Source organism: Amaranthus tricolor, chromosome 1 (assembly GCF_026212465.1).
Source record: "Amaranthus tricolor cultivar Red isolate AtriRed21 chromosome 1, ASM2621246v1, whole genome shotgun sequence".
NCBI lineage: Eukaryota > Viridiplantae > Streptophyta > Magnoliopsida > Caryophyllales > Amaranthaceae > Amaranthus > Amaranthus tricolor.
In genome coordinates this window covers 40750848-40773727 of record NC_080047.1, presented here as the reverse complement: position 1 = coordinate 40773727, position 22880 = coordinate 40750848, and the positions used below count along the sequence as shown (strand labels likewise).

At 36.8% G+C, this 22880-nt stretch overlaps 3 protein-coding genes across 3 annotated transcripts; 2 read left to right on the top strand and 1 right to left on the bottom strand.

The window, feature by feature from the left end:
• Window positions 1-1717: 1717 nt before the first annotated feature.
• LOC130810814 (uncharacterized) lies at window positions 1718-9985 on the top strand. Its single transcript, XM_057676940.1, has 4 exons — window positions 1718-3108; window positions 6363-7778; window positions 9251-9325; window positions 9889-9985. Exons 1-4 carry the CDS (start codon window positions 1718-1720, stop codon window positions 9983-9985), a joined length of 2979 nt encoding a protein of 992 aa, XP_057532923.1.
• On the top strand, window positions 9847-14388 carry LOC130815624 (uncharacterized). The gene is made up of 3 exons (XM_057682116.1): window positions 9847-10680; window positions 13693-13758; window positions 13862-14388. Exons 1-3 carry the CDS (start codon window positions 9988-9990, stop codon window positions 13919-13921), a joined length of 819 nt encoding a protein of 272 aa, XP_057538099.1. The 5' UTR covers window positions 9847-9987; the 3' UTR covers window positions 13922-14388.
• Window positions 14389-14751: 363 nt separating this feature from the next.
• On the bottom strand, window positions 14752-21092 carry LOC130815618 (squamosa promoter-binding-like protein 17). The gene is made up of 4 exons (XM_057682109.1): window positions 20496-21092; window positions 16639-16781; window positions 16411-16545; window positions 14752-15484 (listed from the first exon to the last, which is right to left on the bottom strand). The coding sequence occupies exons 1-4, from the start codon at window positions 20858-20860 to the stop codon at window positions 14997-14999; spliced, it is 1131 nt and encodes a 376-aa protein (XP_057538092.1). The 5' UTR covers window positions 20861-21092; the 3' UTR covers window positions 14752-14996.
• Between the last annotated feature and the right edge of the window lie 1788 nt (window positions 21093-22880).

Below are 22880 nucleotides of genomic sequence, written 5' to 3'. Positions count from 1 at the left end.
CATTGATGTTAAGCTTGATGATGAAGACTTGGCAATTTATCTTTTATGTTATTTACCCCCTTCTTATAAAAATTTTAGAGAAACTCTACTTTATGGTAGAGATAATTTGAGTAGTGATGATGTGAAGAATGCCTTGACTCAAAGGGATCTCATTGATACACAATTGTCACAAAAGTCACCAAGCAATGCTAGTGACGGTTTGTTTGTAAGAGGGAGGTCACAAGAGAAAGGTTCCACTAGTGGGAGTGGAAACAAGGGTAAAGGAAGGTCCAAGTCTGTAAGGCCAAACAAAAATAAGACTTGTAACTATTGCAAGCTTAAGGGCCACATCAAGAAGGATTGTTGGAAGCTTAAGAGAAAGCTAGAAGAAGAGGCAAGGGAAGGAACTAGCAATGCCAATGCTAGTTATGTGAATGATAGTGATGATGGCGATGTTCTTGTTGCCACTCATGAGTACAAAGGTAATAATGAATGGATTCTTGATTCGGGGTGCACATTCCACATGACTCCCAACAAAACTTTCTTCCATACATTTGAAAGTGTTGATGGGGAAAATGTTACCATGGGAAACAACACCACATGTAAGGTTGTTGGGATTGGGAGCATTAAAATTAAAATGTTTGATGGGATTGTGAGGACCTTAACCGATGTAAGGTATGTCCCGGGCTTGAAAAAGAATCTTTTATCTTTGGGTACTCTTGATAAGATCGGGTGTAGAATCACTTGTGAAGGTGGAGTTATGAAGGTAGCCAAGGGTTCACTAGTGGTGATGAAGGGGAGGTTGAATGGGAGTTTGTATGCTCTTCAAGGTTCAACCATTCTTGGCTCGGCGAATGTATCCACAAGCACAATGTCCGATCGTGACACCAAACTTTGGCACTTAAGGCTTGGTCACATGAGCGAAAGAGGTATGTTTGAACTCTCTAAACAAGGTTTATTTAATGGGAAAAATTCTGGGAACCTTGGTTTTTGTGAACATTGTGTTTATGGGAAACACAAGAGAGTTAGTTTTAAACCCGCCATCCACAACACTAAGGGGATATTAGATTATGTCCATTCCGACTTGTGGGGGCCTTCTCGAACGCCCTCCCTTAGTGGTTGTAGCTACATGTCGACCTTTATTGATGATTACTCTAGGAAAGTTTGGTGTTATTTTATAAAACATAAATATGAAGTTTTTGATGTCTTCTTGGAATGGAAGAAGATGATTGAAAAGAAAGCCGGTAGGAGCATCAAGACCTTGAGAACCGACAATGGTCTTGAATTTGTTGATAGCAAGTTTCTCAATTATTGTTCTAATGAAGGTATTGTTAGACATAGAACTTGTGCAGGTCGTCCTCAACAAAATGGTGTTGCGGAGAGGATGAATAAAACGTTATTGGAAAGGGCAAGATGCATGCTAAATCAAGCAAATTTGGGGAAACAATTTTGGGCCGAAGCGGTGGCTACGGCATGTTATTTGATCAACCGTTCACCTCATACCGCCTTGAAGTTCAAGTCGCCACAAGAGGTATGGTACAACACTCCGGTAAACTATTCTAGTCTTAGAATTTTTGGTTGTCCAGCTTATATTCATGTAAATGATGGTAAGTTAGAACCTAGGGCTAGAAAAGGTATCTTTGTGGGGTATGGAGTGGGTGTAAAGGGGTATAGGGTATGGTGTAATGATTCAAAGAAAATTATTGTTTCTAGAGATGTTGTTTTTGATGAAGATAACATGCTTATATCTAATGTTGAAAAACCTTTTAATAATGATGATAATGAAGCACAAGTAGAGGTTGAATCCTCCAATATTGATAATGAGAAAAATGATGATGTTCAACAAAGGTCTCCTCCTTTGTCCACAACTAGGCAAAGAAGGAAGATCGTGGCTCCAAGGAGGTACATTGAAGAGTGTGATTATGTTGTTTATGCTCTCAACATTGCTAGCGAAGTCGAAGGGTTAAATGAACCAAGTACGTACAAGGAGGCTATGGCCTCAAATGACTCAAGCAAGTGGTTGATTGCTATGAAACAAGAGATGGAATCTCTTGCGAAGAATGGAACTTGGGATATCGTTGTTGCACCAAAGAAAAAGAAGATTGTGGGGTGCAAGTGGATATTCAAGAGGAAGGAGGGTCCTTCTAGTGATATTCCTCCCATCTACAAAGCAAGGGTTGTTGCAAAGGGATACTCTCAAATTGAGGGTATTGATTTTCACGAAGTTTTCTCTCCGGTCGTGAAACACTCTTCTATTAGGGCATTGCTTGCTTTGGTGGCGATGGAGGATTTGGAGTTACATCAATTGGATGTAAAGACGGCTTTTCTTCACGGTGAGCTTGAAGAAGAAATCTTTATGAAGCAACCGGAAGGTTTTGAGGTAGCCGGTAAGGAGAATCATGTGTGTAGATTGAAGAGGTCATTGTATGGGTTGAAGCAATCTCCAAGGCAATGGTACAAAAGGTTTGATTCCTTTATGATTTCACATGATTTTGTTAGAAGTTCTTATGATAGCTGTGTTTATCTTAAGAAATTTGAAGATGGTTCTTTACTATATTTGCTCTTATATGTTGATGATATGCTAGTAGCATGTAGCTCTTTGCTTAAGGTGGAGGACTTGAAAGAGTTGCTTTCAAGTGAATTTGATATGAAAGATCTTGGTGAAGCCAAGAAGATTCTTGGGATGGAGATTTTGAGAGATCGGGCTAAGGGTGTCTTATACCTTAGTCAAAGGAAGTACATTGAGAAAGTTGTTCAACGTTTCTCCATGGATGATGCTAAAGGTGTGTCTACTCCTCTTGCTTCTCATTTAAAATTGTCCAAGAATTTGTGTCCACAAACAAAAGAGGAAGAAGAGCAAATGGTAAGAATTCCATACACTAGTGCCGTTGGTAGCGTTATGTATGCTATGGTATGCTCTAGGCCCGACATTGCTCATGCGGTGAGTTTGGTGAGTAGATATATGTCTAATCCGGGTAAGGGACATTGGGAGGCACTAAAATGGCTATTGAGGTATTTGAAAGATACTTCAAATGTTTGTCTCATGTATGGGAAAAATTCAAGTGAGCTAACCGGGTTTTGTGACTCGGATTATGGTGGTGATCTAGATAATAGAAAGTCCACAAATGGGTTCGTGTTTCCTTTGAGTGGTTCGGCGATTAGTTGGCAATCATCTTTGCAAGATGTGGTTGCTCTTTCTACAACCGAAGCGGAGTACATAGCCGTGGCCGAGTCATTCAAGGAAGCAAAATGGCTTAAAGGTCTTGTTGGTGAAATGTGCAATAAGGTGTGTGAGGTAAGTGTGCATTGTGATAGTCAAAGTGCAATACATTTGGCTAGAAATCAAAATACATTTCATAGAAGGTCCAAGCATATTGACATTAAGTATAACTTTATCCGGGATGAAGTTGAGCACAAAAGGGTGTTATTGAAGAAAATTGACACTACGGAAAATCCGGCCGACATGATGACAAAGTCATTACCTACTACCAAGTTTGAGTTATGTGTTGACTTGGTAGGTTTAGCTCCTTGCTTGAGATAATGCCCTCTTGGGCATTTTGAGGTGTGTATGTTTTTTGAATATGAAGTGGATTGATGAATATTGTGACTTGGGTGAACTCAAGTCAAGGTGGAGATTGTTATGAATGGTAGTATACTAATGTGATTATAAATGATACTATACTAATGTGTGACTTGAGTGCACATTAAAGGGTTGAATTCATGTGTGTGACTCTTGAGTTGTGGAATCCAAAAGGGTGTAATAAGGTGAAGAGTATTCATGGGAATTATTGGTGTTAATGAAGATTAAGGTGAAGAGTCTCATGTGTGTGACTCTTGAGATAATGCCTTTTCAAGTTCTTAGAGTTATTTCATAGTATTCATTACCCTAAATTAACTATGTATTTATGTGAGCCATTCATCTTCAAGTACCTAGCACTATAAATAGGGCTCTCATACCCACACTTCATGTATGCAAAACACATCAAACACAACCCTTAAGCCAAACACATAGCCTATTGTTGTTATCTCTATCTCAATTGTAATTCTTCATATTGAAGTATTGTTTGTATTCATTTGATATAATATAAACATAAACTACACACCACGGAGGACGTAGCCATCATTGGGTGAACCTCCTTAAATCTTTGTGTCCTTGTTTGTTACTTTGTCAAACTTAATTTTGCTCATTGTTGTTTGTTCTTAACATCGTAAGTAATTGGCGATCGTTTTCAATTGGTATCAGAGCCAAGATTATTTTGCGGTGTTTTAAGAAATTATTACTTGAAAATCATGACTACAATGAAGCTCGATATTGAGAAGTTTGATAGGAATGTAAACTTTGGCTTATGGCAAGTCAAAATGAGAGCCATTTTGATTCAAAATGGTGTGCACAAGGCGATTGATGGTGTAGAGAAGATGCCGGAAGGAATGTCCGCATCGAGATGGGAAGAGATAGACACAAAGGCGTTATCGGCAATCCAATTATGCTTATCCAATGAAGTTCTAAGAGAGGTTGTTAAAGAAACAACAACCAAGAGTATATGGGAGAAATTGGAATCACTCTACATGGCCAAGAGTGTTACCAATAGGCTACTTTTGAAGAGTAGACTCTACGACTTACGCTTGGAGGAAGGTAAACTTTTAAAACCTCACTTGGATGAGTTTTGTTCCATTGTTATGGATTTACAAAACATTGATGTTAAGCTTGATGATGAAGACTTGGCAATTTATCTTTTATGTTATTTACCCCCTTCTTATAAAAATTTTAGAGAAACTCTACTTTATGGTAGAGATAATTTGAGTAGTGATGATGTGAAGAATGCCTTGACTCAAAGGGATCTCATTGATACACAATTGTCACAAAAGTCACCAAGCAATGCTAGTGACGGTTTGTTTGTAAGAGGGAGGTCACAAGAGAAAGGTTCCACTAGTGGGAGTGGAAACAAGGGTAAAGGAAGGTCCAAGTCTGTAAGGCCAAACAAAAATAAGACTTGTAACTATTGCAAGCTTAAGGGCCACATCAAGAAGGATTGTTGGAAGCTTAAGAGAAAGCTAGAAGAAGAGGCAAGGGAAGGAACTAGCAATGCCAATGCTAGTTATGTGAATGATAGTGATGATGGCGATGTTCTTGTTGCCACTCATGAGTACAAAGGTAATAATGAATGGATTCTTGATTCGGGGTGCACATTCCACATGACTCCCAACAAAACTTTCTTCCATACATTTGAAAGTGTTGATGGGGAAAATGTTACCATGGGAAACAACACCACATGTAAGGTTGTTGGGATTGGGAGCATTAAAATTAAAATGTTTGATGGGATTGTGAGGACCTTAACCGATGTAAGGTATGTCCCGGGCTTGAAAAAGAATCTTTTATCTTTGGGTACTCTTGATAAGATCGGGTGTAGAATCACTTGTGAAGGTGGAGTTATGAAGGTAGCCAAGGGTTCACTAGTGGTGATGAAGGGGAGGTTGAATGGGAGTTTGTATGCTCTTCAAGGTTCAACCATTCTTGGCTCGGCGAATGTATCCACAAGCACAATGTCCGATCGTGACACCAAACTTTGGCACTTAAGGCTTGGTCACATGAGCGAAAGAGGTATGTTTGAACTCTCTAAACAAGGTTTATTTAATGGGAAAAATTCTGGGAACCTTGGTTTTTGTGAACATTGTGTTTATGGGAAACACAAGAGAGTTAGTTTTAAACCCGCCATCCACAACACTAAGGGGATATTAGATTATGTCCATTCCGACTTGTGGGGGCCTTCTCGAACGCCCTCCCTTAGTGGTTGTAGCTACATGTCGACCTTTATTGATGATTACTCTAGGAAAGTTTGGTGTTATTTTATAAAACATAAATATGAAGTTTTTGATGTCTTCTTGGAATGGAAGAAGATGATTGAAAAGAAAGCCGGTAGGAGCATCAAGACCTTGAGAACCGACAATGGTCTTGAATTTGTTGATAGCAAGTTTCTCAATTATTGTTCTAATGAAGGTATTGTTAGACATAGAACTTGTGCAGGTCGTCCTCAACAAAATGGTGTTGCGGAGAGGATGAATAAAACGTTATTGGAAAGGGCAAGATGCATGCTAAATCAAGCAAATTTGGGGAAACAATTTTGGGCCGAAGCGGTGGCTACGGCATGTTATTTGATCAACCGTTCACCTCATACCGCCTTGAAGTTCAAGTCGCCACAAGAGGTATGGTACAACACTCCGGTAAACTATTCTAGTCTTAGAATTTTTGGTTGTCCAGCTTATATTCATGTAAATGATGGTAAGTTAGAACCTAGGGCTAGAAAAGGTATCTTTGTGGGGTATGGAGTGGGTGTAAAGGGGTATAGGGTATGGTGTAATGATTCAAAGAAAATTATTGTTTCTAGAGATGTTGTTTTTGATGAAGATAACATGCTTATATCTAATGTTGAAAAACCTTTTAATAATGATGATAATGAAGCACAAGTAGAGGTTGAATCCTCCAATATTGATAATGAGAAAAATGATGATGTTCAACAAAGGTCTCCTCCTTTGTCCACAACTAGGCAAAGAAGGAAGATCGTGGCTCCAAGGAGGTACATTGAAGAGTGTGATTATGTTGTTTATGCTCTCAACATTGCTAGCGAAGTCGAAGGGTTAAATGAACCAAGTACGTACAAGGAGGCTATGGCCTCAAATGACTCAAGCAAGTGGTTGATTGCTATGAAACAAGAGATGGAATCTCTTGCGAAGAATGGAACTTGGGATATCGTTGTTGCACCAAAGAAAAAGAAGATTGTGGGGTGCAAGTGGATATTCAAGAGGAAGGAGGGTCCTTCTAGTGATATTCCTCCCATCTACAAAGCAAGGGTTGTTGCAAAGGGATACTCTCAAATTGAGGGTATTGATTTTCACGAAGTTTTCTCTCCGGTCGTGAAACACTCTTCTATTAGGGCATTGCTTGCTTTGGTGGCGATGGAGGATTTGGAGTTACATCAATTGGATGTAAAGACGGCTTTTCTTCACGGTGAGCTTGAAGAAGAAATCTTTATGAAGCAACCGGAAGGTTTTGAGGTAGCCGGTAAGGAGAATCATGTGTGTAGATTGAAGAGGTCATTGTATGGGTTGAAGCAATCTCCAAGGCAATGGTACAAAAGGTTTGATTCCTTTATGATTTCACATGATTTTGTTAGAAGTTCTTATGATAGCTGTGTTTATCTTAAGAAATTTGAAGATGGTTCTTTACTATATTTGCTCTTATATGTTGATGATATGCTAGTAGCATGTAGCTCTTTGCTTAAGGTGGAGGACTTGAAAGAGTTGCTTTCAAGTGAATTTGATATGAAAGATCTTGGTGAAGCCAAGAAGATTCTTGGGATGGAGATTTTGAGAGATCGGGCTAAGGGTGTCTTATACCTTAGTCAAAGGAAGTACATTGAGAAAGTTGTTCAACGTTTCTCCATGGATGATGCTAAAGGTGTGTCTACTCCTCTTGCTTCTCATTTAAAATTGTCCAAGAATTTGTGTCCACAAACAAAAGAGGAAGAAGAGCAAATGGTAAGAATTCCATACACTAGTGCCGTTGGTAGCGTTATGTATGCTATGGTATGCTCTAGGCCCGACATTGCTCATGCGGTGAGTTTGGTGAGTAGATATATGTCTAATCCGGGTAAGGGACATTGGGAGGCACTAAAATGGCTATTGAGGTATTTGAAAGATACTTCAAATGTTTGTCTCATGTATGGGAAAAATTCAAGTGAGCTAACCGGGTTTTGTGACTCGGATTATGGTGGTGATCTAGATAATAGAAAGTCCACAAATGGGTTCGTGTTTCCTTTGAGTGGTTCGGCGATTAGTTGGCAATCATCTTTGCAAGATGTGGTTGCTCTTTCTACAACCGAAGCGGAGTACATAGCCGTGGCCGAGTCATTCAAGGAAGCAAAATGGCTTAAAGGTCTTGTTGGTGAAATGTGCAATAAGGTGTGTGAGGTAAGTGTGCATTGTGATAGTCAAAGTGCAATACATTTGGCTAGAAATCAAAATACATTTCATAGAAGGTCCAAGCATATTGACATTAAGTATAACTTTATCCGGGATGAAGTTGAGCACAAAAGGGTGTTATTGAAGAAAATTGACACTACGGAAAATCCGGCCGACATGATGACAAAGTCATTACCTACTACCAAGTTTGAGTTATGTGTTGACTTGGTAGGTTTAGCTCCTTGCTTGAGATAATGCCCTCTTGGGCATTTTGAGGTGTGTATGTTTTTTGAATATGAAGTGGATTGATGAATATTGTGACTTGGGTGAACTCAAGTCAAGGTGGAGATTGTTATGAATGGTAGTATACTAATGTGATTATAAATGATACTATACTAATGTGTGACTTGAGTGCACATTAAAGGGTTGAATTCATGTGTGTGACTCTTGAGTTGTGGAATCCAAAAGGGTGTAATAAGGTGAAGAGTATTCATGGGAATTATTGGTGTTAATGAAGATTAAGGTGAAGAGTCTCATGTGTGTGACTCTTGAGATAATGCCTTTTCAAGTTCTTAGAGTTATTTCATAGTATTCATTACCCTAAATTAACTATGTATTTATGTGAGCCATTCATCTTCAAGTACCTAGCACTATAAATAGGGCTCTCATACCCACACTTCATGTATGCAAAACACATCAAACACAACCCTTAAGCCAAACACATAGCCTATTGTTGTTATCTCTATCTCAATTGTAATTCTTCATATTGAAGTATTGTTTGTATTCATTTGATATAATATAAACATAAACTACACACCACGGAGGACGTAGCCATCATTGGGTGAACCTCCTTAAATCTTTGTGTCCTTGTTTGTTACTTTGTCAAACTTAATTTTGCTCATTGTTGTTTGTTCTTAACATCGTAAGTAATTGGCGATCGTTTTCAATACTGTTGCACTTATTTTATCTTATTTTTTTTCTATGAAAATAAATCCTATTGATATCTATTCATTAGATCGTCTTAGTTGAAGCAAATACTACACTCCTCAAGAAAGTTTTTGAGTTCAATTTTTTCTTAACCCTTTCAATCCCTCGACATTCCCTATGCCCCAATATCACCACCGCCTTCATCAACACCCACCACCAATATGCCTAACCACCTCACCCTTGCACAACCCTTGACACCTTCAAAAGTCAACACCCATGCCACCACAACCCATCACCATCCTAAATAATGCTACTTGCGTCACCATTGTAACCAATAAAACTCATTCGACGACCACTAAACAAACGAGGTGTTGTTCATTTGTGACAGAGAGCGAAGAGTAAGGACAAGACGTGGCAAGGCAAGGTCGTGGGAAAGGTACGGCAAGGGAGAGAAGGTTGGAAGGTGGTTGTGAGGGCGGTTTTCTTGAAAGGGGAGAGAGTGGTGGCTCACGTGGTTGTGTAAAATCCGTATGCTTACTAGTATGTATTATTGTAGGAAAAAGGTTAAAAAAATTTTAATGCATATCTTTTTATCAAAGAAATCCTACATCACTATTTGAAATTTTGAATAGAATAAAGTTTTTTTAAATAAATTTCCAAAATAAGAATCGAAAATTTTAATTCCCAAAAAGAACGTCTTTATGTTCGAGCTTAAGGTCAGGGTTTGTTTGCTCTAGAAATTTCTTTACTTTGTTCGTTGTAGCGAACAAAAAAAGATACATCATAAAGTTTAAGGGGACGGAAAAAACATATGAATGCTAGTTCGATCTTATCAACAACGAAAGACAAGTAATATTTTTTGTAAATTTTATATGTTATGACATTGTTTCCCTTTTATTCGACAAATATTGACTTTAGGCTCGGACATAGAGACATTTATATTGAAACTTTAAATTTTCCTAAACTTATTTTGGAAATTTTAAAAAAACAATTATTTTGTTCAATTTTTCTCCCTATTTGATGTAGTCACCTTGATGAAACTCTACCACCGGCGATTCATCTTTATACTGTCACTATATTCAAGTCCAATTCAACCTTCAACAAAGTTCATCCTTCTCAATAACAATGGCGGAAGCAAAATCAATCCATGACAAACAAAAACAACAAGAATCAGAAGAATTTGAAGATGAAGATGAAGATTACTTGGGAGACCTTTCCAAGTTTCTTCCTTCAGAACCCTCTCAACTCTCAAAACCCAAAAAACTTCCCCCAAAAACTACTCAATATTCTTCTGAACAATCTCTAAAGAAGAAACCCAAATTCCACAACTGGCAGGAACAGAAAAGGATCGAAAAAGAGAGGAAGCAACAACTAGAAGATGAGAAAACCCTAGAAAATTTACAATCAGCAATCCCCCAATCCAATATTGGGTTTAAATTGTTGAAGCAAATGGGGTATACCCCAGGAAAAGGGTTGGGTAAGGAAGGCTCCGTGGGCCGAGAGGAGCCTATTGGGCTTCAGATTCGGCGTTCTAGGGCTGGGATTGGAAGGGAAGACCCAGCTAAGGAACGGGCGAGAAGAGAGAAAGATAAAGTGGAGTCGAGGAAGAAAATGGAGGAAGCAACATTGGAGGATTTTGGGGTTCGTCAGAAATTACATTGGAAGAGTAAGAGGGTTGTGATTAACTATAATAAGGCGAAGGCGGCGCTTGATCACTTGGAGAATCGAGAGCCAGAAATCGAGCACGAGAAGGACGAGGACGATGATGGTGGAGATGATGAGGAAGAGGAAGAGGAAGAGGAAGTGATTACTGAAGAGGTATGATTCTTGGAGACTATCATTGGCAAATATAGTAGCTTGAAGTTAAATGTTTAGCTTTTTCAGTTTTTGTTCATGTGATGAGATTTTTTTTGGGTGCAAATTCATGTTATGTGATATGAAGTACAATGATTGAAATATCCAATTGAGCTTTTTTTGGTGAGAGATCGTCTCACGGTGAGACAATCTCAAAACACAAACTCCATATGCCGATGGATTATTTAATCCATGTATAAAGCGCGTCTCACGGTGAGATTGTCTCATACAAGAATCTTTGTATCCAATTTAGGTTGCATATTGAGGAGTTGGGAATTTATTTGGTGAAATGATTTCATGAAATATTGTACATTTTGAAATTAGGGAATTGAATTATTGCAATAGAGTTTGATAAGAGCGTTGATAGCTGTATTTGCTCTTATTTTGACTATGGTTATTAGATTTTTTTCACTTAATTGGATATTTTGGATCTGTTCGATCATAGAACACTGTGATACTTATACTCTAGAACTCATTTAACACGAGCCCGACTGATTTTGGTTTAAAAAGAAAAACTTTCATACTTCTTGCCCAAAATGAAGTTTCAAAGTTTTTACGATGCCCGTGTATGGATACAAATTCTCGAGGTAAAATGACGAGTTGGAGTAGGTAGCACATGCCACGTAGTGTCAATGGCCGAGGTTCGCTATGTGCACGGTGGATAACCGGGTTATGGCTCTTGAATACTAAGCCATATGTGCACGGTGGAGACCGAATAAAGGCATTGTCTGTGCTTGTTTGTTTCAATTGGGTATTCTCCTTTAGAAGTTGTGTGGTTCACATTAAAGAAGGGACTGGAATCAAGAAAGGATACTTTTTAATTCTGATTTGATTCAAGTGATGCAATATTGTTTCAATTTGGGTAAGCTCAAAAACCTCTCCAATACGGTTGCTATTGTCGCTATTGTAGTCGATGTTAGCACTACGATTTTTGCCCAAATGTGCTGTTGAAATGTCATACCAATGCCATATTGTTGAGGATCTGACACTTGTCCTTGAGAAATATGAAGAGTATGGGTGAGGAAACCTTCAACCAAGCAGCACAGTATTAGCTATAAATATAGGATAGACATGTGTTTCTGCCATGTACATTTCCTATGTGGACAAGACCTGAAGATTGGGGCCAGATGGCCCAGATTTTGTTCATTTTCAGGCTCTGAATAACATCTTTTAAGGACGTTGGAGATCATATTGAATATTTATGAATCACATGGAAAGCCACATTTAAATACTATGGACTCAAGTTATACCTTTAGAATCTTTATTTCTGCAACGTTGTGGTAGCTCAGATCCTCAGAGATCTGGGAGTTGCTTATGATAGCTGTTTCACACTTCATCCATTGTGAAATACGTGCTACATTACGATTTTTGACACTATTCATCGTTCAAACTTATTTTATATATTGCGGCTAATGTGTAAGAAAAAATGAATTGTCTAATTGTATACTTTCATTATATTAATTTTTTATAATTTTTAGATATGCATAGCTTAATATATAAATGATCAAATTAACACATTGAATTGCGTAAAAAGTCACGGAGGAAGTATTTCACAATGCAAGGGGGATCAAAAATTAATTTAATAAAACAGTTGGAGATTTTTTCTAGTTCAGTTATACACATGCTGATCAGAATCTTAGAAACTTTGGACGAGCCTAATAGATGAATCTCTGCTTTACTGAAGGATGCTTGGTGTATTACTAATATAGTTTGAAGGAAGCAATGGCTAATTATCAAAATATAGCACCTGTTTCTGTTTAACATATAAGTTTAATTTGAAGGATATAAGAAATGTGCAACAATGCTTTAATAGTAGTATAAAAATGGGATATAAATATAATATAGTCTTAGTTGAGTGTTTAAAAATGGCTAAGTTTAGTGTCAAAATGTTTAATTAAACACAAATTTAAGATTCCAAGGCAAAGTGCAGTGCCTGGAGGCGTGGCAGCAGGAGGCACACAATTAAAAAGAATTGAAAATATTCCATGTTTTTGGTTTCGCTTTTTTCCTTAAACTGCAAAAAGGCGTGTGTAAGACGCACCAGAGGCGAGCTGCATCCCTTGCGCCTTAGTGCCGCTCACCTTTCTTAAAAGCTAAAACTATGGATATAGTGGATCCATTTAGACGCCTTTAATTTTGATACCCTCTGGAGTGAACCAGAAGTTCCAAATACCGACCTAGTGACATGGTATTCCTTTTCCTTCCATCGCTCAAGTTCTATACCTGTACTTGTATACCATTCTATAAGTGTAGTCATAGGGAACAATGCTGTAATTGGGCCTACTTAATAGTGAGCAGTGAACACCATGCAACAAATTCTATGTTTTTAAATGTCAGAGGCAACAAATTCTAATTGCAAAGGATTAGAGTATAGTAGTTTCTTTTTTTTTTTTTAATTTCAATTATCAACTGAAGAAAACAACAAATAAGTTAGAAAATTTTTAAATGTCAAAGGCAAGAAATATTAATTGCAAAGGTTTAGCAAAAATATCAAAATGGCACCAATGTCAAATTCTATATTTTCTTCAATTTACTTCAAGTGCGGATCCTAGACGCTTAGACACGGGTAGGAGTGTAGGACATTTTGGCACCCCATTTTGGGAAAAATTTATGGATTCTTTTAACAACAAATTTTTCGTGGTAACCTCAAAAACATTTACGATACAGTCGCGATATGGTGATCCCGTCATGTTTTCACACTATGGTCCATGGCTTCGAACTTAATTAGGGATTTTAGAAAGGACATGGAATAGTTCCTCAAATGGGAGAGGTACCAAATGGTTCCAGTCCCAGAAAACATCTTTAGAACTAATATATTAGAAGTACTATTTTGTTATTTTCTTTGTTTCTTTCAGTTAGTCTTTCTCCTTTCTTTTCTATTGGGAATGTTCTTAAAATAAACGTTTCCATGATGTTGAATTGTTTCTATATTTAGATTGTGAAATCATTACATGGCTGTTTCGGTGCATAATGCAGGATTTACTAGAGTTATTGGTAAAGCTCAGAGAAGAACATTACTATTGCCTCTTTTGCGGGTGTCAGGTGAGTTTGTAAAGCTCGTTTTGTTATTCCGTAAGTTGTAATGTGGTCAGTATAAGGTACACTATTACATGGCTAACTCCGGAATATTTTCTGCTCGTATTAGTATGAATCCGCAGAAGCTCTCGCCTCCAACTGCCCTGGACTAAACGAAGATTACCACTGAAGTGGTTTCTTGACTACGGGATAAAGCTAAAGGCTGATTTCGGAATGATCATGGTTTATCTCTTCTCAGTATACCTCGGCAACAAATATGGTTGTGAAGATAAATGCCCGATTCTATTCATTGCGTTTGACTTAACCTCTTTTGATTCTCGTGGGCGGTGCTTAGAGAAGGTCCAGTCAATGCCCTTGTAAGATGCATCTTATTGGACACGGCTCATGCCTCTCCGATAAGGTCGTATTGAAGTTAGCATGGCCAATGAAGTTACTTTTGAGACGAGACTGAAATAGCAGGCGGCAAGAGAACATTCTATTCTAAATTTGTTGCATATTCTCGTCGGATTGCTTGTAAATTGGTTTCTCCGTTTTTCTAAAATACATCGGCTTTGTAAGTGTTATTGTTGTCCGCTGGATCTATTCTTCTGTGTAAACCATATTACAAAATATATTTAGTCCCTTGTTTATCGTGAAGCATTTACGTATTATATAGTTGATGCACTTTCGTTTTGGGTCACGCGGATGTAATGCATTAGTAAACGAAAGGAAAAGAAGTCGTGCTTCATAAAAAGCGTACATGGAAGTCAATTAATATATAGCGATAATGAATGTTGAATGGCATACTCCTCCCAAGCAATCTCTTGTATTCACGAATGGTGCAAGTTGACGATAATGCCGATGAAATGGTGATAAAGTAATAAATATCGATGTCCCGTTTACTATCATAGATGAATGTGTGTAGAGCCCATAGCCAAAAGTGTAAGCAGGCGTGCTGAAGGGGCAAAGTCGTCATCAATTTACTGTGCTGAACATAAAATTTCACACAGCAAACGACAATTCAGAAAATAACAGGAATAGTTCCGATTAAACAGAAACACACAATAAATTGTCGAAAGTTGATCCTTCTTAGGGAACAGAAAATGCCGTAAGTGGCACGAAGCGAATCATTATTTCAGACAAGTTAAAAACATTTTGGTGCAGGCAACAGTTACATAACAATATCCGACTGTTACACACCAACGAAAATAGAACTTACTGAGAAAACATGCTCTTGTTCAGTGCAAAGCAGCGAGCCAGATTGGTCAAAGTGACCAGTCGACATGATTTGATGCAGTCGAGTCATAGACTCTAGAATGCTCGACATCCATATAATGTCGTCCACCATTTGGGACCTGTTCCATCATAAGATCACCATGAAACTGACCGCTAAAATGCGGCTGGGAGGTTTGCCCTAGCCCCAGATGACCGGATGGCACAGCTTGTAAACCACAGTCAGGATCGTTATTTCCCTTAAAACCCCACAGTGAGTTGCTGCTTGGCAAGTGTGCAACTGTAACAGTATGAGCTGCAGGACATTGCGAGACGGTCACTCCATCAAGGTTCATCAAGTTACCTAGTCCAGTATCTGATGCTCGATTTCCGGAGCTCCAATTTTGATTTGACAGAAGAGAGAGAGCACAGCTCGAGTCAGAAGAGACCCCTGTGTTGCATTCTCCAGCAGGAAAAGAAAAGACAGAACCACTAGCCGAGCCTTGTGGAAACACCTTGGAGGAAGGATCCATAGAATTGTCTGAATATATAACAAGCTAGGAAAATGAGATACAATTTCCAACACCCAGAAATTCAAGAAGGATGATATTGAGGACTCAATAAAAGTTAGAAATGTTCCATATGAATATCATGATTATAAATAGAAGTGTTCAAAACAGGCCCCGGAATTTATCCGACCTTGTAACCGAATCTGATTTAACCCGATTTTAAAATGATTTACAATTATGTAAAAAACACTATGGACACAAAACCCGATTTCAAACTGATCTAAAACACCTAACCCAAAATCAACCCGATAACCCGAATGAACACCTCTAATTATAAATCTATATCATGTATTTTCTTTTTGATTCTTATTATCGTCTGAAAACATGTATAGGCGTAAAATATATAACCATGGTTCATGAATATCCAAAAATACATTACTCATTACAAGACATCTCATAAAAAATCACATACAAATTGATCACCGTAATGTAAAATCATGAACCCTAGAATGCTTAAACCATCTTAATAAAGTTAGCATTTCGGTTATAAATTACCATTACATATATACTCGCTTCATTTCTAATTGACATTTACATATACTGTAACAAAATTTTTTCGTTGGGGGCAAGGGAAAGTGGGAAGATAGGGGTTTGTTGTGAGTCAATGGGTATGAGTACTGTTACATGATTCGCTAATCTCCCTGCAAATGGTGATTCATAAAAAGCAAATTACAAGCGGTTTTGGACTTTTTTTCAACAATTTTAAGCGAAATCCGAATTTTAAAAGGAGAATTAGCTAGCGGATTATGCTACACCGGGTATGACAGAAAAGGAATATAGTAAAAGTGTAAACGCCAATTGGATATAGTAAATGGAAAGAGTAAACATCAATTGAAAACAAAGCGAGAATAGTATGGCTTTTCCGCTCTAGACGCAGACTTGAGAAGGACGACATTACCTGGCCACATATTGGACCGGGACTGAATTCCAGACAACTGCTCGGAGGTGTTATAACCCAGCCACAGATCTGTTTTAGAGTCTCGGGAATACGAAGTGAAGTCCAATAGAAACCCGCCACTTCTACTGGTTTTATCTGCACTTGTATCATTAAAAAAGTTATAAGCAGAGAATACTACAACAAATTTAAACTCGAAAAAACCAAAATCTAGGGCTTATGGTGACCCACCGTCAAACAGGGATGAAGAAAGACGGCCCAAGCGTGATGATAACAAAGACCCGGGTGGTGGCTTTCTGCGACGCTCATTATGACCAGCAAGTCGTCTGCGACAGCTACGTTTCCCTTGGTCAAACTCAGGAAGCCGATGAAATCTAAGATACGGTATTAACACAACATGAAATAAGGTGAGACTGAAGCAGCCAAAGAACAATGCATTATGAATAACATATTAAGCTATGGATTTGATTGTGCTATTCATAGTTTGGAAATTTCAGTCACATCAACAAAGCATGAATACAAGAGTAGATGTATGTGATCATTCAGTTGCTTTTCTAAGTTATCGAGTAGTGTAGAGGCCGAATAAAGTACAACCTTTTAGGCTTAATAAAGTACAAACACTTACAAAAATGTCTCAACACTAGATAATTGCTTTGTGCCAAGGTCAAGTGAAGTATTCATTGTATCTATAAGTAAATTTCTAAGATACCCAAAGGCAACTAAGAGGGGTGAAATACTATATAATGAAAGGTTTCTACTGCTTTGGATGCAATATCAAATTCAAGCTAAAAAAAGGTCTTAAGTTCTCGAGAGGTCTGGCAAAAGCTAACCTGACCAGAACCTATAAGAAAAAATTGGATTTGGGTTGAGACTTACCCAATTAAGGAAATAGATCGACCTAACTTGAACAGTTTATAAAATGAGTTAGGTTAAGGTCAGGATTTTAAATCTAAAAAAACTTGTATAACCCATTTAATTAAACGAGTAAATTTTGATAATGGGCAATTAGTATAATTTGTACTTAATTCATTTAGTATTTTCATATTTTCCGAAGCAAATACAAAATATACAACTCATACTAAGAGTATAAAACTGAGGCCTAAAAATTAAGATGTGTCAATAATAAAAATTCTAAAATGAAAACATAAACCTCTAAATAGGTTATGTGGATTGAAATCTAGCTTGGGTTGCGATGTTCAACCAATTAAGTAAACAGGTTATGTTCGGTTCAAAGGGTTTCTAACCCGTTTATATATCACCTGAACACGAACCCGACCCGACCGATCAAACCGGCCTAGTTCTCAATGTAACTTTTATTTTTTTAAATATTTCCTTGTAATTTAAGTTTTAACATGCTTGATTTGATGCAATTGTCCAGTATATTTGTGTTGGTTCATGTAGTCGATCCCATATATTAGGACTAAGGTTTAGGCATTATTGGTGTATTGCTTTGTCATATATCTGAATGACTCCACAATGTTGTATTTGTAAAGCTAAATTCCACTAGGTCAAAGATAAGTAAAATGTATATGATAAATTTTACATTGATCAACAAAAAATAGTTTATTAACAACATTCCCTTACCACATTAAGTGACTCGGTTTGGGGGTTGGATTTAACAAATCAATTTTATATGCCATTACATCTACATGAACTCTACCCAATAGATTCCACAAAAACACAATGTCTTACATATGCCTAAACGTTCGAGACGTACATCTTCAATAGAAAAAGGCCATCTCCAATAGATTTGTGTCCCAAAATAATATCGTGGTGCCCAATTAAAAGTATCTCTATATCGGAATACAGGAGTCTTGTGATTGGCCAAACTCCAACAAAAATATTCTTTGGAAAATTCAAAAAGGATCAAATGCCAAACACTATTTCTCCTTACCTATATATATATATATATATATATATATATATATATATATATATATATATATATATATATATATATATGATATTGAGGGAGTACGCTCTCAGACCCTATGAACAAGGAATAACGGCATAAATATTAAGAAATAGGGGACATTACCCAATATATAAAAGTGTTGCAAAGTAATGAGACAAAACAAAATAGAAATGTTGCAAACTTAAGCGGATAAAGGGGGTATGTCAAATCAACAATATTTTTTTTATATGAAATCAACAGTGTTTTAGATGAGTCCCAATTCGGTATCAGACGCCCACAAACATTGGGCTTGACAAATGTGATGTGCAATGTAATGTTCATATTTTTAACTACAACAGGGTCGTTTTTTTTTCTTCTCAAAACTTAACCCAAAGTCGATATATTTTAGAATCTCACAAGTCAACAGTGGGCAATATCTTGAAAGTGATACATTCTTACATAATGAACATCTAAAACTCCCAGAATTGCAAATATCCCATCATCCTCCCAAACAATCATAATAATGCATTACCAAAGCGTACATGTACATTCAATAGGTCTAATTGAATAGCAATACAATGCACTTGCCAAGAACATTACAGAAACAAACTTAATGATATTGTACTGAAGAGGCTTGTACGTTACCAAGTTTTAGTGAAAGCTCATGAAAAGTTACCAACATAACCAACAAAATAGCTCTAAAAGCAGAGTTATAACTAGTTTTTAGTACCATCAAAACATCTTTCAGTTACTTTCAAATGAAAAAAGAGTTGGGTAAACACGGGGAAGGCAGTTGGTAAAACTCGAGCCACCATTAAGTGCTAATTATATACTATTGTTCCAAGTTATAAGTAACTTAATTCATTGCTCTCAATGATGCTCATGTGTGCAGTCACTTACAGCGATCATGCAAAAATATGGTTTTGGTCACGGTCACAAAACTGATTTTGCGGTCGCAACCAACATTGATACAGTTGCGACATGATGATGCGGCCTTATTTTTGCACTATGCTTACAGTTGCTTTCACAACCACTGCAATGAAAAGCATTAACATCCTTTACAGTAAGGAACTTTCTTCGGGTTACGTCTAAGTGTCTGCTATCATAAGAAAAGACGACCTTCAGATACTTGATCTTTAGCTTGCTTTTGCTATCAATTGTAACGATAAGCAGGATTTAATGTTCTAATCCTTATTCATGAAACCTTCAACCTTCACATGGACATGGACCTATAAAATATAATGTCACCCAAAAGAATACCCATTGCGAAGCTTCCCTCACTTCACATACTATACATTATAAAAACACTTTCTCAATCGATTTACATGTTTACATTCAATAAATGTCTCATTTCCCAAATGCATCCCAAGTTTCAAATATATAATAATCTCATCCATTATATTCTTCACTTTCACTCCATTATATGATTATATCAACATCCTAATCATCCAAAACATAGATTACATTGCCTAACCTCAACAATGTCAAAGCCTTAATCCCAAAAGATTGAAGTTGGCTACATGAACCAATAGACGAGTACCTCACCTAACCTCGATGGTATACAAAAAAAAAAAAAAGAAAACTAAAGAAAGAAAAAACAAACCAAACAACACAAGAGCAAAACCCAATTAGTAAAAAAGAAAAAAACATGTTTACATTCAATAAATGTCTCATTTCCCAAATGCATCCCAAGTTTTAAATATATAAATCTCAACCATTATATCCTTCACATTCACTCCATTATATCATCATCCTAACCATTCAAAACATAGATTACATTACCTATCTCAGCAATGTCAAACCCTTAACCCGAAAAGATTGGAGCCGCCTACATGAACCAATTAAAAAGTACCTAACCTCGCCTCAACGGTATATAAAAATAACTAAAGAAAGAAAAAACAAACCAAACAACACCAGAGCAAAACCCAATTACAAAGAAAGAAAAAACCAAAACTTTTCATCCATAGACAAACAATCAAAAATCTACCAAATAACCACAAATATTCATCCCTAAACTCCCTTAACTCCAACAAAAAATTACTAAATATGAAAAAGAAAGATAGTAAAAGTAAATTCAAAGAGTAGGTCACACTAATGATTGGTAAACAACAAATTTTGTGCCAATAGAAAAGGACAGCTAAACTAAATTAAGCCAAATAAACTTCTATCTAATATCAAAGGCTAAAAAAAGTACCTGCTACACTGTTGGCAAAATCTTTGTTCCAAACCATTAACAATTACAAGAGGAGATTTAGAGTGCATTGAACAAACTTTATGCCTTGAATAATAAGGTTTAGCATCGCTAAGATCTACCTTACAACCTTCAACTTGACATCTTGGTGGTAACCCACTTTGCATAACCCCTTTTCCTCCCTTTTTAGATGATATTGAAGATGAAGAACAAGACATTCCTAAAGAAGTTCCACCCACATCTTCAAAGTATATTTTTTGCCCAAATTTCAGACCATTTAAAGAATCTGATAACCCAGAAGATGATAAAGGTTTAGTCTTTGATGACCCTTCAACAAAAGTCTGATATTTTGAGGTTGTTGTATCCATTTTTAGACTCAATTCAACATCATAAAGGAATTAGGGAGGAAGAAGGAAAAATAATTTATGGGTTTTAAAGAAAGGGTCTAACTTTTTAATGGGGAATTGAATAGAAAGCAGACAAGAAAGATTGAAACTGGGCCATGACAACTAGTGTTAAACAGTAGAATTTGTTCCTCTTGTAAAGAAGAAAAGAGGGTTGGCTGGTTGCCCAAATTATGTTGGAGAAAGTTAAGCGATTTGATTTTAAAGGGTACTCTTTTGGAATTGTGAGGAGTTCATATTATTACTATTATTTTATTATCTCTAATTTTTACATAGAATAGTCTCATGATGACCATTTTTATTAGGCTAACTTAAAATACACTTTTTGGCTTAAAGTAATCATTCATAATTAAAGTAATCATAAATAATTTTAAAATACACACTTTTTATAGTCTTACAGTGATTACTCGTAAACTTAAAATAATCTCTTACGATCTTAAAGTAATCAATTAAAATACCCTATACAGTCTTTTCAGTGTGCAAAATTACTATTTTACCCTCAGTACAGTAGCTAGATTTTTTAAATGCCAAATACCCTATATAGCAGCTAAAATATGGGAACAGTACAATAATGCTTTCAATGCCCCCAATACAGCAACTAAAATATGAGAACAGTATAATAATGCTTTGAATGCCCCCAATACAGTAGTTAAAATATGGAAACAGTACAATAATGCTTTCAATTCCCGCCAATACAGCAGCTAAAATATGGGAAAAGGATTAAGTGTACAAAAGTTTCCCACCAAAATTAACAAAATTTGGGAGGCAAAAATAAAGTTTCCCACCAAAATCAAGATACACATTTGAAGTCTATATAAACAATTCACTTCTTCCCCACAACATCTTCTACTCTTTGTGCATTTACTTCATAATCTTTAGGGTCTAACTCGATCTTAATCATCAACTCTGAAAAACCAAGAACCACAAGCAACAGTTAAGTAATTTGGGGGGGGGGGGGGGGGGGGGGCAGGATCTATCCATTACTAATTTACACAATTCACACACATGCACAATGTCATTCAAGTGTTGAAGATTTATCAAAGCAAGGAAGATGGATGAAAATGCAAACCTTGATAAGAATTCCGACCCGGATATGGAGGTTTTTATTTTTCACTTTGAAAACCTTGATATAATGGATGATTATGATATTTATGAAGATTACACAAGTAAAACATATAGGAATGTAGATGTCAGTTTAAACTTGAGTTTAACTACTTGTCAATCTCATTCAAACCCACAACAAGCACAATTTGAGCCTATAGATGAACCAGAACAGCAGCATAATGAACATGATGAACAACATAGTGAACAACCAGAAGCATAACTAAATGAAGCTCAACCAGAATGCCATGAAGCTCAACCAGTACCACAGACCAATGAACCAGAACCACAGACCAATGAACAAAGAGAACCAGATTTACAAGAAGCTGAAGCAGAACAAGCATAGACCCGACGTAGGAGAGTAAGCATTGAAACCAAAAAGTTAATTATTCAAAAGTTAAGTTGTCTTTAAGAACCAGCTACTAGAACATTGCCTAAGGGATCTATAAAGGCAACTGCACTTGCAAATAATGTTTCACGGTGGACGGTTTGGAGACTTTGGGAGAGTGCCAAAAATGCAATGGCCAATAGTGATGTTATTGATGTTAGTAACAAGAAGAGGGGAAGGGTAGGAAGGAAAAAAATGTTTTTAATATGGATACACTCAATGCCATCCCAATTGAAAAAAGAACCACAATTAGGTCAATTGCTAATGAAATGAAAATGGGACATTCACAAGTATATAGAATGTTAAAATCAGGAGACCTTAGATTCCACACAAATTCCATCAAACCAAAGCTTTCACATGAACACAAACTTAGAAGACTTAACTTCATTTTGTCTCAAATTATCCCGCCAACTGTTAACACATTACCGAAATTCAGTTTGATGTACAACGTCGTACACATTGATGAGAAGTGGTTTTTTATGAGAAGAGAGACAT

Excerpts from the sequence above, each read along its gene's own strand:
- LOC130810814 (XM_057676940.1), top strand. The coding sequence starts at position 1,718 with ATGCTTATATCTAATGTTGAAAAACCTTTTAATAATGATGATAATGAA. Across the intron at positions 3,109-6,362 it reads AATAGAAAGTCCACAAATGG|AGATGTTGTTTTTGATGAAG; the intron begins GTTCGTGTTTCC and ends TATTGTTTCTAG. Across the intron at positions 7,779-9,250 it reads AATAGAAAGTCCACAAATGG|AGAGCGAAGAGTAAGGACAA; the intron begins GTTCGTGTTTCC and ends CATTTGTGACAG.
- LOC130815624 (XM_057682116.1), top strand. The coding sequence starts at position 9,988 with ATGGCGGAAGCAAAATCAATCCATGACAAACAAAAACAACAAGAATCA. Across the intron at positions 10,681-13,692 it reads AGGAAGTGATTACTGAAGAG|GATTTACTAGAGTTATTGGT; the intron begins GTATGATTCTTG and ends TGCATAATGCAG. Across the intron at positions 13,759-13,861 it reads GCCTCTTTTGCGGGTGTCAG|TATGAATCCGCAGAAGCTCT; the intron begins GTGAGTTTGTAA and ends TGCTCGTATTAG.
- LOC130815618 (XM_057682109.1), bottom strand. The coding sequence starts at position 20,860 with ATGGATACAACAACCTCAAAATATCAGACTTTTGTTGAAGGGTCATCA. Across the intron at positions 16,782-20,495 it reads TTTTGCCAACAGTGTAGCAG|ATTTCATCGGCTTCCTGAGT; the intron begins GTACTTTTTTTA and ends ACCGTATCTTAG. Across the intron at positions 16,546-16,638 it reads TTCTTCATCCCTGTTTGACG|ATAAAACCAGTAGAAGTGGC; the intron begins GTGGGTCACCAT and ends ATACAAGTGCAG.